We start from the raw sequence: 14,586 nt of genomic DNA, 5'->3' as shown, positions 1-14,586 counted from the left end.
TGAAAAAGGGCGCCATGGTACTGACGTCTGAGGGTGCTCAGGACGCTGGATGTCCGCGATGTACCGGTGTGGCGTCAAAGACCATTCCGTCACTACATGCCCTGAGTTTATATCCTACCGTATAGTTGCCCAAAACATGATGTCAGGATTAACGCCGCTATGCCGCTCCGCTCCAAAACACTGAAATATTGGGACCTGTCCTCATCCTTGCCGATGACGGTCATCCAAGGCCGCGTAGAATCGCGATTAATCGCGGAACGCAGCGTGTCAGCATTCATCAGCAGTTAACGCTTTTCGGTGACGGAACCACTAAAAACGCAGCCGTTTGTATCACTGTGTTTACCGCAGCCTGCAGGTGAAGCAGCAATTCCGTTTCCCGGCTGCAGCACAGAATGTAGCATGGAGTCCGTAACTTGTTCCCGAATGGCAGGTGCAGATGTCAAGGGGTTACGATATGCGAGTTGCACAGTGCGGCGATTCTATGTACGTACGCCCTCACATTCCCGAGCAGTCGAACATCGGGCCACTCTCACATCCCAATGCATATCTCACGTTTCGATCATCCGGAAATATGGAGGTTCACAGTGAAGACCCTTTCAAATTATGTCCCGTGCTGACAACGCTGTCTCATACGAGTATGCGGCGTCTACGTGTCCTCCACAGTGCTACACATAATCTATAGCTGTTCAGGCCCCTTACATATCCTACCAAGCCTGCTAACAATGCCAAACGCAAACAACACTAACGCGCTCTGGCAATAGTTCTGCCTGTCGCGTACAACTGCAACTCGAATCATTTACGTATCTGCCGAAGGTGCGTGCGCGTACCAAGTTACAGTGACATCCGACCATATGTCCTTGTTGCTTTAGTTTTTTTTTTGGTCAGGAAGTGAATATCGATATTAATAAAACAAAGAAACATCTAACAACGCTACATAAAATTTTAAAGTGATATCATACGAACTTCTTGGTCTATGGCTACGTCAGATCACATTAGGCCCCAGCGTTTCTATGAGGGCTCGTCAACAATTCCTTTCGATAAAGTAGACACACTACACAACCTTAAATTCTTAAGAGCATTCACTAAAGTAAACTTTATAATTACATACACACATCAAAAAAGGTTTTGCATCACCTCGATACCTAGAGTTCTGGAACCAGTACAAAAAATTGGAATAGAGATCAACATAAACATCATTTCCGCCCTTTTTATTGCTCATGAAAACCACACATTGCATATTTTACCACCATACAGCGAAACCTTGACAGGTGGTGGTCCCGAATGCTGTACACACCGGTACCTCTAATACCCAGTAGCACATCCTTTTGCATTGATGCATGCCTGTATTCGTCGTGGCATGTTAACCACAAATTCATCAAGGCACTATTGGTCCAGATTATCCCACTCCTCAACGGCGATTAGGCGTAGATCCCTCAGAGTGGTTGGTGGGTCACGTCGTTCATAAACAGCCTGTCCTTCAAAGATTGGAGTACTTGACTGAGTTTCTTTGTTGGTCTAAAGACCGGTCTGATGCCATGTTTCTGTAAAATCTTACCTATCTGATCCGTTACGTTTTTTAGAAAAGCGAGAGAAAGTGTATTTTTCCGTCCTTGTGGTTCATCCTTGTCCTTCGGTCTTCTGTTCCTTGATCACAAACTTCTCTTTATCTCTTTCCCTGAGTAACCATTTTTTCGAAGGCCAGCTTCAAATGTTTTATTTCAGCGTCCAGGTGTCCCAAAGTGCATATCCGCTCAGCTCTATCTACATGATTTTTAATGACAACACTCTTTTGTTTTGGATGGTGATTGGAGTTTTTATGCAATTACCAGTCGGTATGTCATACTTTCCTAAAAATGTTCCAAACTTCCATCGGACCGTCTCATAACTAAAACATCCAAGAAAGATATTCTATTATCATTTTCCATTTCCATGATAAACTGGATTTTTTTAATAATTCTATTTAGATGATCACAGAATTCGTCCAAAGCCTTTCTAGCGTGGGACCAAACCACAAATGTGTCATCTAAAAACCGATACCAGTGAGATGGTTTCTTATTTGCTTTGTCCAGGCCAATTGTTCGAACTTCTCCATATTCAAATTAGCGATGACAGGACGTAATGGATTACCCACTGCTACACCGTCAAGTTGCTCATAAAATTCATTGTCCCACTGGAACTGACTCGATGTAAGGTTATGTCTAAAAAGAGCAGTCAAATCTCCTGGAAAAATATCCGTTATTGAAATCATAAGTTCGTTAACTGGAATCATAGTTAATAAGGACACCGTGTCAAAACTTACAAGAATATCTTTAGGAGCCAGAATTAGTCCTTAAAGTTTCTCAATAAAATAACGCGAGTCTTTTATATATACGTCAGTTTCCCGATATATGGTTATAAACGAGTTGCTAGATATATCGTTATTTTGTACGTGGGAGAACTGATGGCATTAACTATGGATCTCAAAGGAAAATCTGTTTTATGAATTTCGGCTCAAAAATGGCTCTGAGCACTATGGGACTTAACATCTATGGTCATCAGTCCCCTAGAACTTAGAACTACTTAAACCTAACTAACCTAAGGACAGCACACAACACCCAGCCATCACGTGAATTTCGGCTACACCATACAGTCTAGAACACATAGCTTCACTCTTCAACAAAACTCTTTTATCTTCATTTTGAATAGAGGTAGATGGCTTAATCACATTACTTGTTTTCCTCAGTAGGCTGGCTGTAGGGTCCTTTTTAAGTTTTTTGTACCGTCATAAGGTTAAAAGGTTCAAAATTTTGCTTCGATAGTCCTTTGTATTCATAAAAACAGTTGTATTTCTTTTATCAGCAGGAAGAACCAGTATCTTTTAATCTGCACTTAAATCTCTGAGAGCCTTCCTCTCGTCTTTTGTTAAATTACTTTCCAAAGGTTTACTGTGGCGTAAGACCCTGGTGGTTTCGATTCGAATTGCTTTTGCAGTTTCCTTGGGGACATTTCGTATACCTGCTTCTACATTCGCAATAATATCTTCAACTAGTGCTCTGTTAGGTGTTACAGAGTAGTGTCCTCCTTTTGCAAGGACGGAAATCTCGTCTTGAGATAACACTGTCTCCGACTTGTTAACAACAGTATCAGACATCAGCGTATTGCTTGCAGCTGCTACATTGGTTTGTAACTTTCTGAACATTTTCTTATGTCTACTAGTATTCGTTTCCAGCACAGCTTCCATAGATGTAAACGTACCCTAATCTATTTATTCCACATATCTATCTGCACCTTACTAGCAAGGAATAAATGCCGTTTCAGTAATTTACGGTCAACAGAATCGATCTCTCGTCTTGTGTAATGTATCCTTTCTCGGAGCAGTGCTCTTTCTGTACAATCATAAATCCGATGCTCCCGAGCTATCCGAAACATGCTCTTCAGCTTTAAAAAGTTCGGTATAGAAGACGAGTGTCTACAATGTGACAAGAAGGTTGAAGTACAAATTAAATGTGATCTCTTCTTATGTAAAAATTCCAGACATCTGACTGATTTTGAGAAATCCTCGACATAGACTCTTCTGATCATAGAATGAAGGCTTTCACGACCGGATGACATAACTGCTGGTAAACCAAGAAATTCTTCTGTTCCCGACGTTTCGTCCAGGACTGCGCTGGACATCGTCAGAGGCGCTCCTCCGCTGAGTCTTGCTGACTGACTGGTCAGACGTCCCAGAGCGACATATATACTGTAGGAAAGGGGGCGTGGTCGAAGTAACACGTGATGAGCAGAGATAATGCTTTTCAAAGATAAAAGTTAACTTTCGATTTTAGGAAACAGAAATTTTATCTTCAACGTCAAATTATTATCCACGACTATGCAGAGAAGCCAATGAAATTTTTAAAAGCATCAGGATAATTTTAATAAAAAAGAAGAGCCAATGAAACTTAGCGACATATGGACAGTAGCTCTGCAGAATCGCTAGAAATTTTATCTTTGACAATACGACAATCGTTAGTTAAGTGTTTTATCTTTGAGAAGGATTATCTCTGCTCATCATGTGTTACTTCGACCACGCCCCCTTTCCTACAGTATGTATGTCGCTCTCGGACGTCCGACCAGTCAGTGGGCAAGACTCAGCGGAGGAACGCCTCTGAAGATGTCCAGCGCAGTCATGGACGAAACGTCGGGAACAGAAGAGTTTCTTGGACCACGACCTCACATCCCGACAGGTTTAACAGCAGCTATGTCATCCGATCGTGAAAGCCTTCATTGTGTAACCTCTGATACAATCAAAGTAGTTAAGTCTTTACGGGTTTCATGCTGTATAACGACGCAGTGCGAGCGCGATTTTTCGGAACGACTGTTCTCACTTTCCATCTTCTGACGAAGTGACGGAGTGCTTTTTTTTCACTATTATTTCAGTTACCTTCGGAAAAGAGGGCTGATAACAGATAAAGCTGATCTTGAGCCATTCTGCACTCAGTCCACAATTCACAGTCCTCTAACACTGAAGAAAAGCTCAAACACTTTCTTTATCAACGTCATAAAATAGCTGTTAATAACTGAGAAACAGGTCATTGTAAAAAAGTGAAGCAACTTGGAAGATGTTTTAAAATACATAAGAAAAAATGACAATAAATTATTAACAAAAGAATACTGTTGGGCAATATTTATGACTGTACGTAAAGCAAATGACACTGGATTTTTTTTTAATATATGGGTGGGTTATTTGAACTTTATATACAATTTTATATTACAGCTAAAATATAATCACTAATAATAATTTGACTGACGTAATGGTGATGCTGATGATATATGAAAATATTCACGCCCATAACGGAGGTGTACTGATGATTATGACTATGAAACGCTTCGGATCCGCGGGTGGCGACTAAGTTCAGCAGGGTAGAGAAAGGGAAAGGAAGAGAAATGGATAATGCAAGGTGGCGCCTGTGATTAGTGTTGTGAAGAAGAGTATTTCTTAGGACGGATTTTATTGGTGGGGAGTGGAAATGTGGGTTGAAATTCTGGCAGGAGGAGATGGGTAAAGCTTTGAAGGTGCATGGAAGAATATAGCAGCGCAGCGGGGTACCAGTATTACTCATTAGTAGTTGCGATGTTGGGTACTGGCATTGGGTTTTGCGATTGATGTATTGCTTCCGAAGAAAGTTTAGTAAGAGAGGATTGTGAGGAAAGTGGGTGAGTAGGAGAAGGCACACGATTTCGGAAGGCGAGGCGGAGTGCATGTCGTTCCGGCGTCGGTGAGGATGGGACAGAAGAGGAACTTACAGATGGAGTTAATGATAGGAGAAGCCTGTTGGTTGCTTTAGACAGTTTCGAACTGTGAATACTATGATAACGAGGTGCATGTTAGTTTTTTTATCGAAAGTTAGTCCTAAATTACTTTGTGAGTCGGATGGATGAGTTAGTTGTAGTTGGAAAGATGGAAATTTGGAAGACGCAACCGTCGAGCGGCCATCGTATCAAGTCCGTCTCCTTGCATGCGGTGGATACCGGCAGCGGGCATTTCAGTCTTGAAACGGCCGACCCGCAACAGTTTAACAGCAGCCAAGCCGATGGTTTACGTCGCTAGAAACTCGCGTCCGTTGTTCACCACGACTCCACGTGACGCAAGATGGCGCTCTTCCGTGTTACTGCTTGTAGGGCTAGTTGCCAAACAGCGCTGAGAGTAAAACCCTTAACTCGATTAACAAGATTTGTCGACAAGCCTCCCACTTTCCTGGGACTGTATTATTAAGGAGACAGTGGTGATACGAATGTCGACGAATCTTGTTAAGCAAGATAAGGGTTTTGCTCTCAGCGCAGCTTGGCAGCTAGCCTTCGAAGCCATAGGACGGGAAGGGCAGCATTCTGCAGCAAGTAGAGCAGCGCTGGAAGAAGGACGCGAGTTGCAAGGTACGTCAACAATTAGATGGACAGGTATTAAACTGAGGTGGGGTGGCCATTGTGAGATTCAAACTCTCGCCTCCGTTACGCACCTCGTATAAGAAGAGTGATTGTGGTACAACGGCAGTTAGCTACAGGGATGAGCAACACGTGTTGTGCATAAGAAACGATTTTTGCTGTTTTGTGCATGACGTTACTGAGGACCTCTTCATGCCCATTTTTGTAGGCTATGTGACTTTGTGAGTGTGGCGTCACCGCCAGCCACCACACTTGCTAGGTGGTAGCCTTTAAATCGGCCGCGGTCCGTTAGTATACGTCGGACCCCAGTGTCGCCACTATCAGTGATTGCAGACCGAGCGCCGCCACACGGCAGGTCTAGTCTAGAGAGACTGCCTGGCACTCGCCCCAGTTGTACAGCCGACTTTGCTAGCGATGGTTCACTGTCTACATACGCTCTCATTTGCAGAGACGACAGTTTAGCATAGCCTTCAGCTACGTCATTTGCTACGACCTAGCAAGGCGCCATATTCAGTTACTATTGATATTGTGAATCATGTACCGTCAAGAGTGACGTTCATCATTAATGGATTAAAGTTAAGTATCAAACTAATTACGTGTGCTTTCTGAATTCTCATTCCTTGTCATGTTCCAGACCTCACGTCAGTATAGTTCTTCCCTCCTCACGCCAGCCTGCGTGAGCTAAAACGCGTGCATTTCGGCCTCCACTAGTAACACGGTGTTGGCACTTCAGCCAACACTACAGTGAGTGTTATTGTTTACTCTTACTTACATTTGTTCAGTGAGTGTTTGGAAATAAAATAGTTTCGAAGATGTGTAAGCAATGCCAGGTTGTGCTGCTGTTGCTATAATGCTAACAAAGTTGAGACAAAACGCACTGCAGAAGCCTTCTCTCGCAATGCAAATTTGCTAAGGTTCGGGCTGTCGAAATTAAGTACACAAGATGCCGTTAGTGTTGTAAATGCTGTAATACGCTCTCGTCATTTCTAAGAAACTGATTTTCCTTGTAATTTGCTAAACTTCCTAAATTTAAAACCGAAGGAATGCTTAAAACTGCCGGCCGGAGTGGCCGAGCGGTTCTAGGCGCTTCAGTCTGGAACTGCGCGACCGCTACGGTCGCAGGTTCGAGTCCTGCTTCGGGCATGGATGTGTGTGACGTCCTTAGGTTAGTTAGGTTTAAGTAGTTCTAAGTTCTAGGGGACTGATGACCTCAGCAGTTAAGTCCCATAGTGTTGTGAGCCATTTTTTGAGTGCTTAAAACTGATGCTTTTCTATCGTGCAATTTGCCTTAAGTAGCGTGAGTGATACCACAGCGCATACAACAGAAGAATGAATGGAAGAGTACATGTCCTTCCCCGTCCCCCACCCCCTCCCTCCCAGCACGATATTTTTGAAAAACAATTTCACTTTTTTTAGTATTATATGCGAAAGAAGACACCGTTGAATGAATATATCCAATCTTAAGTAATTGCACATGCTGAAAGTTATTGTACAACAATATTAAGTGCTTTACCGGATTTACTAACGTGCCAGCAAATCAAATACTTGTATTATTCAATAAAGAGATAATATTCCAATTTTAATGAATGAGTTCAAGGCAATTCATCAATACTGCCTTTTTTGTAAAGGCAATTGAACGATGGTAAGAAATTTTTTAATACAATATGTATTCCAGTTTTGACAGTGCAAGAAATGTATTTGGATCACTATATGATGAATTTCGTGAGACTAATTTACTTTATGCTCTTGACAACGTATTTAATTATCGATTCTGACTCTTTGGCAAATTACATTTTTATTCCTAGTTTTCATAAATTTTCGTTTGTGCTTTAAATGTTTTTAACGTTTGAAAAATAAATTAAATAATATCGTGTATTTAATATGCTATTTGTTTACATTTGCAATAAAAAACACAGATTTTAGTTTGGAAAAACTAAGCAGCAAATAAACGCGAAAATACGCGGTCCACTTGTTGTAGCGCCCTTCCTTCAGTCGGTAGCAACTCAGACCGCTTATTGACAAACTTTACTGTTTCTACGAATCTTGGTTAGCCAGAAGATGGAAAGATAGAGTAAGGCTGGAAAAAAACCGACCGGAAAAACCAATACCGGTATTTTAGTTCCGATTAACCGGTGTTTCTCGATATTGGTTCGGTCTTTGTTATGACAGATTTTATTCGTTTTTTACTAATAACAGATTTTTTACTAATAACCGACTTGCCCTAGTAACAGTGCAGATATTTTTGTTTTTTAAACAAAAATCGTTTTCATCGAGTAATGTTCATTTTTAAAATGTCCACTGATTTGAAATATTGGTTATGGTAGAAACTGGGAAAACGAATCAGCACTACTTTTATAACAACAGCAACAGTTAGAAACTAGCAAAAAACACATGATATAAGAACCGCTACAGTATTGCAGGAACAATGATATACCTGTTGCCGTGTGGCATGGACGTATAAGGTGCAGCAGAACCGACTAAGCAGTTTATATCGATTACTGGGGCTGTGGTGGGGGTAGGCACGTGGCCTGAATTTGTTCAGTCGTTGACTCCATTTCAGTAGCCAACAAGGTCTGGACCGGCGCACATCATGGTTTTGCCGCTCGCGCCTATTATGAAAACAACATATATGTGATTGCTACACAACGAGCTTTTCGGTGACTGTTCAAAATCACATTTCTGCAACCCTGATTGGATGATATTGTTGAAGAAGATGTATTGGGGACTTGTGGTTCCAACAAGATGGAGTTACTGCTCACACGGCTCGAATTTCACTTGATGTTTTGAGAGAAATGTTTCCTGGACACCTAATCTCTTTAAGGGGTGATGTAGGGTTGCCTGTGCGGTCACCAGATTTCAGAATTTGTGACTACTTTATTTGGGGATATCTGGAGGAAAAAGTTTTCAAAAGCCACTCTCATCTATGGCCAAGCATACGCAAACATAACGGCACAGGCGAGCCCCTGTTAATCAGACGCATTTACTGGATATCCAGCTGAAATACACTGCCGAATAACTGGCACCACACAGGGAAGCCGTACCGTACACTGCATGAAAACAAGCTCCACACATCCCCCACACAGTGAGATGATCTATGGCCGATCTCCCACTACTGTATAACGATCTTGATTGTTCCAGGAATGTAGCAGCTGCAGCAACTGGGACACATCGCCATCGCTTGTCACGGTAATGATGCATGATACCCATACTAACAAATCCAACCTTGCATGAGCTATCGCAGCTAGTAAGCCACTACTGCTCTTACTACCCATCCCACTGTCGCAGAGGTTTCTTTCCCACGGCACGAGCCATGGCACTTTTTTCCCTCTGCTCTTCAAATCGCTACCCTCACTCGCGTTTCGTCCACTATCTATCACCTGATGGACCGTGTTAAGGCGTAGCCTTACCCAGACGCACGGACAACATCACAGCCCAGCACCCTGTGATCCACTTACTAGATAACTAACATGCTTACGGAGGTGACAGTAGAACTTTTGGTTTGGTCACCACGTTGGTGCGGGCGTGGAGGGGCCCCATCTCTATTCTCACACCCTACCAGAGTTAAAAGAGCTGATTATTGACGAAGTGAATGCCATATCCCGCGGTATAAGTGCTAAAGCTGCTCGAAACTTCAGGAATCGCCTACAACAATGTATTAATGCAAACGGCCGCCATCTTGAGGACATTATTTTCAAAACTAAATGAATGCGAAATCGCATATTGTACTAATTTCCAAAATAAAAACATTTTTGTTTATACATTCAGGTTTACGTTTTATTGCTCCTTAAAACTGCTTAGGTGGTTTTGCCGCACCCTGTACTTGTGCAAGTGCATAGTGCAAGACTTGTCTCCCCCCACCCCCGGTCTATATGGTGGTTGTTCGGTGTAGTCTTCGAACATAAGATGTATTGCACAATGGAACCATGCCTAGTTGGAGTTATTTTACAAAGAACAGCGACTATGATGTATTGCGCTCCAATTGCTTTAAAAGATTAAAAGGGCAGAAGCCACAAGAAATTTGCAACACCATATAAGGAGAAATCATCTACAATGTTCCTTGGAAGACAGGGTAAATTTAATGAATATAGGCCTACCTACAACTTTAATGTCGTGCTATAAACTTAGGATAATAACTGAACCCTTATTTGTGTTAGCTTCATTGTGAAAAACTGATACCATCCAAAGGTGACAATAAAGGAAAGTGATCAACTCGCCATCTTTCGCTGTCGATGTCGCCGCGTCCGTCTCCTTCATCTTCGCAGTTCTTCCTGGAGAAATTGAGACTAATTTCAGTAGTAAACTTAACCCCATATTGATCACATCCATTACAATTTTTCCGTCATTGTTCGAAGTCAACGTTTACTACTGGAAACAATAGAAACAAAGAAACCGAAATTTGGTTGCTTTAGAAATGGTTATTTCTGAGCAGTTTTAACTGTCTGGTCAAACTGGAGACCAAAGGAACCCTTTTAACCGAAAACCAATTGTTTCAGCGATAACCGCCATCTGTAAGGGACAGTAGCCAATCCAAAACGTCGGCTTACACTGTGACCTTACGCAGCAAAGAACCAACGAAAAATTTCGTAAAAAACTTATAGCGGTCATCTTCATGGGCCATATAGAGAATGAGTCAAAAAGGACTTTACAACTTTGGAAATATATAGAAATTCATTGAGGTAACTTACAGAATCGGTAGGTGTGTCATTTTGTAGCAACAACGTCAAGTTTGATTCACATCAGTACTCCACTCACCCGCCAGGAGTGCCAGCGTAGTGCACAGTTGAAATGACTGCTTTCACTGGTGCACAGCTTGCTCGCAGGATCGCTTCGCTCCCCGAACTTGACACCAGTGGATTAATTTCTTTGGGCTTTCATTAAAGACCGTGTGTATGTTCTTCTTCTAGCAAACAATTTAGCCGACCAGCAAAATCGAATCTACGGTGCCATCACGCAAAATTACGCCAGGTTTGCTGCAACGAATGTGGGAAGAAATTGATTACCGGTGGGATGTTTGCCGCACCACAAACGGTAGTCACAATTTTATGTGAAACTTGAATTTGTTTGCTACAAATGACATGTCTACAGATTCTGTGTGTTATCTCAATAAAGTTCTACATCATTCCATAACTGTAAAGTCGTTTTTGATGCACCCTGTATAATGGATGTATTGTAAAACATAAGGACTTCTGGTTGGATGAAAAAGAATTCTTAATAGCCACAATGTTGACAGGATAACCAAATAAATAATGAGAAAGAAAGACTAAGTTCCTTGAAGAGCCAGAATGTTATCGAGCAATGCAACAAGAGCAGGAGAAGTGCGTACCCTCGGTCCTGAGGCTGCGTATCTGCGTCTCGAGCGGGCGGAAGGCGCTGAGCGGCAGGTTCTCCAGGTAGTTGCGGCTCAGGTCGAGCAGGCGCAGCTTCTTGAGCGGCCGGAAGGCGTCGCTGGCCACGGCCGAGATCCAGTTGCCGTACAGGTGCAGCTCCGCCAGGTTGGCCAGGTGCCGGAACGTGTGCTTGCCCACGCGCGTCACCTGCCACAGAAGCATCGTGGTGTGTGTCACTCGTAATGCTGAGGCCGTGTTGGTGCGTAGAGGAATTACCTTCATCACAAAGAAGAAAGTAAGTTGCCATGGTACCGTGATCAATACAGGCGTTTATTAAACGAATTATCAGGGGCTTTCTCTTCAAGTAAGTACCGTTTAAAATAAAATAAGATGCAAAAACAATATTACAGCAAATGAAACTATATGTTTCTATAGACATTTTCAAGTCTCAAACATGTATGATATGTAGACTAAAGCGACGAATGAAAATTTCTATCAAGGCCAGGATTCGAACCCAGATCTCCTGCTCACTAGGCCGATGTGCAAACCACTACGACAGCATGGCGAAGTGGCTTTTGCACAACTGCACAGACAATCCGAACACGCCTCCCTCCTCAATCCAATTTCTCAGTCAGGCCTCAGTCCACTTGGTATTTCCTCTCAGCTTGAACGGCATTGCAAAAGATCTCCAACTGCACTGGAATGGCACCTCAGTATCGAACGTACTGGGGGATCCTCCCTGAATACCAGGCACAGGTGCTGTAATCATATGAAACTACATGGTTCCAAAGACCTTTCCAAGTCTCAAACATCTATGCTACATGTACGTTTGACAATTAAGCGTCAGCAAGGAGTATTCGTGATGAAATCATAGGAGGCAATGTTGTGCAACCTTAGTAGGGACAAGATCCGACTATTCGGGAGTAGGATCTTACTATCTGGGAGAGTGTTCCGAGACAAACCTCCGTCACAATGTCTGCAAACGTGACGTCAGATCCACCTAGCAACAGCGATCTGAACGGCCATTGGCTGAAAGATTGCATATATATATGTGTAGGAAACGAGAGAAGTGTCCTTATTGGCAGAGGGAGAACGTTGGGGTGGCCTCTCTTGTCATTCGGGAAGGCAGGGCGAGTTAGTCGCGAGGAGCCACTCAAAACGCAAGGTCGAGTGACCGGGCCGGCTCTAAAAGAATGGTTGCGAGTACATATTTCAGCAGTTAAACAAGCTACAAAGTGAAGTTATTAGTTATCAGAACGCCACGTGTAGTGGGCAGTGTCTATGATTACGTAAAGTCAGAAAACGGTGTTAATGTGTGTAAAGGGTCGAATAGAACGGCGTAGTCCAGAGCCGCCATATTGCAAATGCTGATTCTATGACGGGTGTGACAAAGCAATTTCAGTATTAAAACAAGTATTGTACAAACTTTGTTGACAATTAACAACTGCCATCCCTAAACATTCCACTTCAGCAGGATCACCACTTACATGGAATCTGGCGACTGAGCGCCACTACTGTGCGACGAGGGACTTACAGCACGACACCATGTTAGTGATACCACCCAGAGAAGTACTTCCCTCTCGCTACAATGCCACTGAGGGTGCTGTATGCTGTTCTAATAGAGCTGGACTGCCTCTACAACACTGTTCTTGTTTACGGTGGAAACTAAAGGGGCTGAGGCGTGAAAGGGGATATGGTTGAGGAGGGAGGTGTGCTAGAATAGCCCTTGCAGTTGTGCAAAGCCACTGTACCAGGGTGGTGTAATGGTTAGCGCATCTGCCGAGTGAGCAGGAGATCTGGATTCGAATCTTGCCTTTGGTACAAATCTTAATTCATCGCTTCAATATCACGACAGATTTATGTTTTTACGAAAGCCTGAATTTCAATGTACTTTACAACGTAATTTCTACATACGTTAAAGTACTTACTGTATCGTAAGACTGGCTTCTGAAATCCATCCTCACAGAAATCCTAATTTTTAGCAGTACTGTATTGATGTTTTGGTTCTACCATCTTCCTAGTAGAACTGTCCGGAAAGGTGTTTCTTTCTCGACAACAAATGTTAGGTCAGGGTTATACGGAGAATGATGAAATGGTTCCCCACCTTATTCAGGGTTGTACGGGGAATGATAGAACGGTTCCCCACCATACGACACGATGAGATCCCGAGTACGATGAACGACATGTGCACAGGAATTGTGCAGAGATACGATTCCTCTACAGAGCAAGCATTACGTCCTGTTTTGATTTTCACCGCACAGTTTCATTAACACAACTGTCTGCATTGACTGTGCTTTCCCGAGGCAAAAAAATCGGCATACAAAATGTACAAAACAAAGCACACATGATTTTTCGGACTGAATCTGTTAGATGGAACTTTAGTTTCTTTGATGCGCTCAGTTCCTCCATTCCTACGACTGTTATTTTGATTCCGCTGCAGTGCGAACAATCCATGTTGCTTTCCCAGTGGCAATTTGGCTTATAAACGTATTCCATTTCATTCGACACAAAAACTCTAGAGGATAGTCATTGGGTTGGCTAAACGGTTGGCATTCTTCAACTCAATCAGCATATTTGAAACCCAATGTGTGCACAGTTTCCGATAGCGTAACAGTTCTGACACTATTTCAAACACATCTTGAAACCTGAGGGAAAGCAGAAAATAATGACAAAATCGTGTAGTGTATGTCTTCACATTTTTTTTAATGACTTTCCGCTCCAGATCGCTAGTAATGTAGCATGTTTGTGTGGGCATCTTTCAGTGCTCTACACGGTTTTATAGCCATTCCATATGTTTCACTAAGATGTCAATTAATTTCGGTAGCTTTCACGTTTCATGCCTTTAGGGTAGTTGGTTGGTTACATGTTCCATAGATCATTTCAACGATTCTGTCTCTGTGTGAGAGAAAAGCACCTGAGGCATGCAGAGAAAGCTGTCGAAGTCTATGGTAACCAATCTGACTAAAATCTGTGACCTAATGCTGCTGTAAGTTCCCCATCGAAACCACTGCGGAGATGCAAAGACTGGACAGCTTCGAGTATTTAAGGCAAGTTAATTACGCTGGCGCTAGGATGTAGCACATGGTCGACATCGTCCACAATGTTGTACGCAAAGCTTCTCTCTTCTCCATAGCCCCAAAATGACACTGTGATCGAAATTCAATTCCGGACGCATGCATATCTCGGCTACAGCTGCAGCTGTCACCTGCCCGCAGCCTCGTGTCCAGTGTTCGACGGCCACGCCCCTCATTGTTCATGTTCATCTGAAGATGGGCTTATGATCGCCGTGATTCAACCAAGAAAGCTATTTAAACCTCAAGCGATTTGTTATGGTTTATTATGTAACTCCAGGATGCTC

General features: G+C 42.8%; 1 protein-coding gene across 1 annotated transcript in view; it reads right to left on the bottom strand.

Annotated features, from left to right (window-relative positions):
• LOC126195565 (protein artichoke) overlaps positions 1–14,586 on the bottom strand; it is a 209,601-nt gene that overhangs the window by 137,467 nt on the left and 57,548 nt on the right. Inside the window, exon 5 of the mRNA XM_049934189.1 lies at positions 11,225–11,435. Coding sequence (XP_049790146.1) covers positions 11,225–11,435 — 211 coding nt within the window. The remainder of the gene's footprint in view (positions 1–11,224; positions 11,436–14,586) is intronic.

The sequence above is a fragment of the Schistocerca nitens genome, chromosome 7, assembly GCF_023898315.1.
Source record: "Schistocerca nitens isolate TAMUIC-IGC-003100 chromosome 7, iqSchNite1.1, whole genome shotgun sequence".
NCBI lineage: Eukaryota > Metazoa > Arthropoda > Insecta > Orthoptera > Acrididae > Schistocerca > Schistocerca nitens.
The sequence above is the reverse complement of the archived record's forward strand: the minus strand, read 5'-3'. Positions and strand labels throughout refer to the sequence as shown.